The sequence below is a fragment of the Frankliniella occidentalis genome, unplaced genomic scaffold (genome assembly GCF_000697945.3).
Source record: "Frankliniella occidentalis isolate FOCC.00 unplaced genomic scaffold, Focc_3.1 Scaffold62, whole genome shotgun sequence".
NCBI lineage: Eukaryota > Metazoa > Arthropoda > Insecta > Thysanoptera > Thripidae > Frankliniella > Frankliniella occidentalis.
Window position 1 is genome coordinate 1231805 of NW_026267192.1, and position 3344 is coordinate 1235148.

The 3344-nt window shown below is 51.1% G+C and overlaps 1 protein-coding gene across 1 annotated transcript; it reads left to right on the forward strand.

The window, feature by feature from the left end:
• Positions 1–222: 222 nt before the first annotated feature.
• On the forward strand, positions 223–2009 carry LOC113213798 (cuticle protein 16.5-like). The gene is made up of 2 exons (XM_052267993.1): positions 223–593; positions 1154–2009. The coding sequence occupies exons 1-2, from the start codon at positions 582–584 to the stop codon at positions 1772–1774; spliced, it is 633 nt and encodes a 210-aa protein (XP_052123953.1). The 5' UTR covers positions 223–581; the 3' UTR covers positions 1775–2009.
• The last annotated feature ends 1335 nt before the right edge of the window (positions 2010–3344 follow it).

Below are 3344 nucleotides of genomic sequence, written 5' to 3' on the forward strand. Positions count from 1 at the left end.
CAGGCGCGGCGGTTGACTGAGCATCTGGGGGACGCAAACTCGCGTCTCCATACGCCTCCCGAGACTGAGCCACGCGTGCGTTGGCAACCCAGCAGCCAAGCCCTTTAAAAGGCCGGTGTAGTACTCCCTCTTTGTTAGAAGAGAAAAGGCGTCTTTGAACACCAAAATTTGGCGTTCCCTTATGACGCCAAAATTTGGCTGTTTTTCGTATAAGACGTCAGACCTTGGCGTCTTAAGAGGCCAACCAATTTTAATTTATTAAGTAAAATAAATATATTTTTTTTTCAACACAGTAATCGATTTATTTTACTAAAGATTCGCCACTAGACTACTTTCGAGAGTTTTCCTAGCTGCTTTAGACTTACAAATGCGTTAATTGGTCCAGTCTAATCTCACCGCGGAGGGCGGAAATGGGCCGACCAGTTTCCGTTTGATTGATATCCCCCCTTCCGCCTGTTCCCGACCATCCCCCTCCGACGCTGCCTCTGCCCTGCCCTAGCTGCGGTCACGATCGGTATATATACGGGGATGGACGCTGGACATGTCATCATTCCACACTGCCAGCTCCATCGGTAGCAACCATGAACACCGCCGTAAGTAGTTATCTTTACATAAAGTGATTGAAAAGAGTTTTCTTGGCAAATATGATTAGTTTCCACGGTATCATGAGAAGTGCTTCTCATTAACCCTTGCCATGTAAAACCCGGGAAAGGTGGGTGGGGGTGGATGGTGGGGTGACCTGCACTAGCAACGGTAATGACCAGACTCTGTGCATGCATCACCCAGCGGGGGGCTCTGCCTAGCCGGATAGTGATAGTATGCTTTGGATGTCGCGAATGTGTGGCATACAGCGTTGCGCGCCCCCGAGGGCCCGCCCGAAGGCCCTCCCAAGCTCCACAAGGTCACCGGCTGCCCGGGGCTGCTCGCCTTTGGGCCCGGGCCCAGCCCACCGCAGCAGCAGCAGCAACGCCAACGCCTGCCTGGTGCGGCCAGGCCCGGCGCGCCACGCCCCACGGCTCTGCGGTCGCAGAACGACCTGGCCTCCCCCGTGAAAAAAAAAGGGCCGCCCTCTCGGAGGGAGGGGAGAGTGCGGTGCGGACCGTGCGGACTCCCTCGTTGACAACCCTAACTTACCTTCCTCTCTGTGTTTCAGGTCGCCCTCCTGTTGGTCGCCCTGAGTGCCGCGAGCCAGGCTCGCCCCCAGGGCCCCTACCCTGCCGCGGGCGTGCCCTCCTTCGCGCCGTCCCCGACGGTGTACAGCGTGGCGCCCGCTCCGGCCCCCGTCCAGGTCTACTCCGCGCCAGCACCCACCGTCAGCTACGCCTCGGCGCCGTCCGTGTCGTACTCCGCACCCGCGACGGTCTCCTACGCGGCAGCTCCTGTAGTGTCCTACTCGGCACCCGCCCCCGTGTCCTACTCTGCCCCCGCCCCTTCCGTGAGCTTCGCCTCCGCCCCCGTGTCTTACTCTGCCCCCGCTCCATCAGTGAGCTTTGCTTCCGCCCCCGTGTCTTATTCCGCTCCCGTGTCCTACTCTGCCCCCGCTGTGTCATTCGCCTCTGCCCCCGTGTCCTACTCGACCTCGGGCACCTCTAGCAGCTACAGCCCGCCCCCTGCTGTGTCCTTCGCCTCCGCCCCCGTGTCCTACTCAGCCCCTGTCTCCTACTCTGCCCCCGCCCCCGCTGTGTCCTTCGCCTCCGCCCCTGTGTCCTACTCGGCCGCCCCCTCGAGTCACATCGTGACCCCAGCCACCGAGTACGGAGCGCCCACCTTCTAAGTTATTTGTGTTTGGCAACGTGTTTTCTGCGGCGACGGCGGTGTAGTTATACTGACTACCGAAGACACCCCATGTACCAATGATGGAGACTGCGCAATCAAAATAAATTTTTGAATCAATAATCTTTACGACTAAAATTTTTTACCCTTCCCTTTTTTGAAGAAAGTAGAGATTTACAATGTTAGACAGGCAGTTTCGACCACAGGACAAACACTGTAACTCTTAGAGAGCCTGGCCAAAATGCGTCACGTGGTTTGGGTACGGCCCCCGGCCCCCTACCCCTCTCCTCCTCCCTGCGCCTTTCTTAAAACGTAAACAAACAGTGAAAATCCGCGTCTTCAGCTCAATACCGATAATACTTACCCGTTTTATTTATCATAGGATTTTAATACTCAGAATTTTAAGGTGGACACCACCGCGCGCTTCGATATTAATCGCAAGGGATGGTGCTTGATTGTTTCCGGTCCGGACCGGAGTATTGAATTGTCCTGTTCTGATTATTGTAGGAGGTTAGTGTGCTCCAGTGTCTACATTTTTACACTCAAATTGTAAGTTTTTTTGGAGACCGAGTAAATGACCCTCTGTAATGTAAACTCTGCTCACTGGGAAGCTTTGTTTAAAAGGTGTTAAATGGGTACACTCCTCCCTTGTATTCAGTATGTTAAATACTGTTGGAGGTCCTTTGCAATTCAAATGGGTGAACTTGTCATTGTATGATGCATATGTCATATATTTTACTCTATATTAATCTTATGGAACAGCAAAATGTATTACTTCTGGTTGCGGTGGGTGCTTTCATAGTCAATGGAGGGTTTTAGCTTTAGTTGTGTAATCTCCTGAACAATCATTCAATCAATTTGCGTTGCAGCTAAATTGCAGCTGCCCTATTCACTACTGTCCTAATAATTGTGCTAAAGGTATCTGTGAGATGTGCATAGCATATGGGCAGAGGGATATGTTACGTTCACTTCATGCTTAAGTTCAGTGCCAAATTGGTTGTTAGAAAGGCCATGGTCATTAGGAGTGTTAGGCGAAAGGCATTTAAAAGTGTTTTGTATTATTGAATTATTTGTAACTACAAGTTGTTGATTGTTGAGTAATAAATGAAAGCAAGCATTAAAACGTTGCACTAAAAGTACCGTTTCATATGAATGCAGGAACACAGCCCGGAAACGTTCTTGACCTGAGCAATGGAGTCTATGGAGTCATTTCACCCATAAGAATAGGTGAGTTGACTTGACACTGGTGCAGTTTGCCTCTGTACAGACTCTACAAGGAGCTTCCTTTGGTGTGCATCAAAAGGTGGTTTTTAATGTTTTTTGTGGTGCCTTGGTCATTCCCTGACAATTTCAACCGCCCCGTCAAAATCCAGGCTGATTTATATTCATTACTTATCTTGATGATTTGGAAAATTGCTGGAATTGGTTTGGATTGGTCAGGAGACTCCCCTTTCACTTGCTCTGTCTAAGTATCCTGGTGCTGACCCACTACAGCACAGTTCTTCGTTAGTGCGCTGAAGGCAAACATCCCACAAGTTCAAGCGACCACCACTTAAAACTCAAGTTTCTCT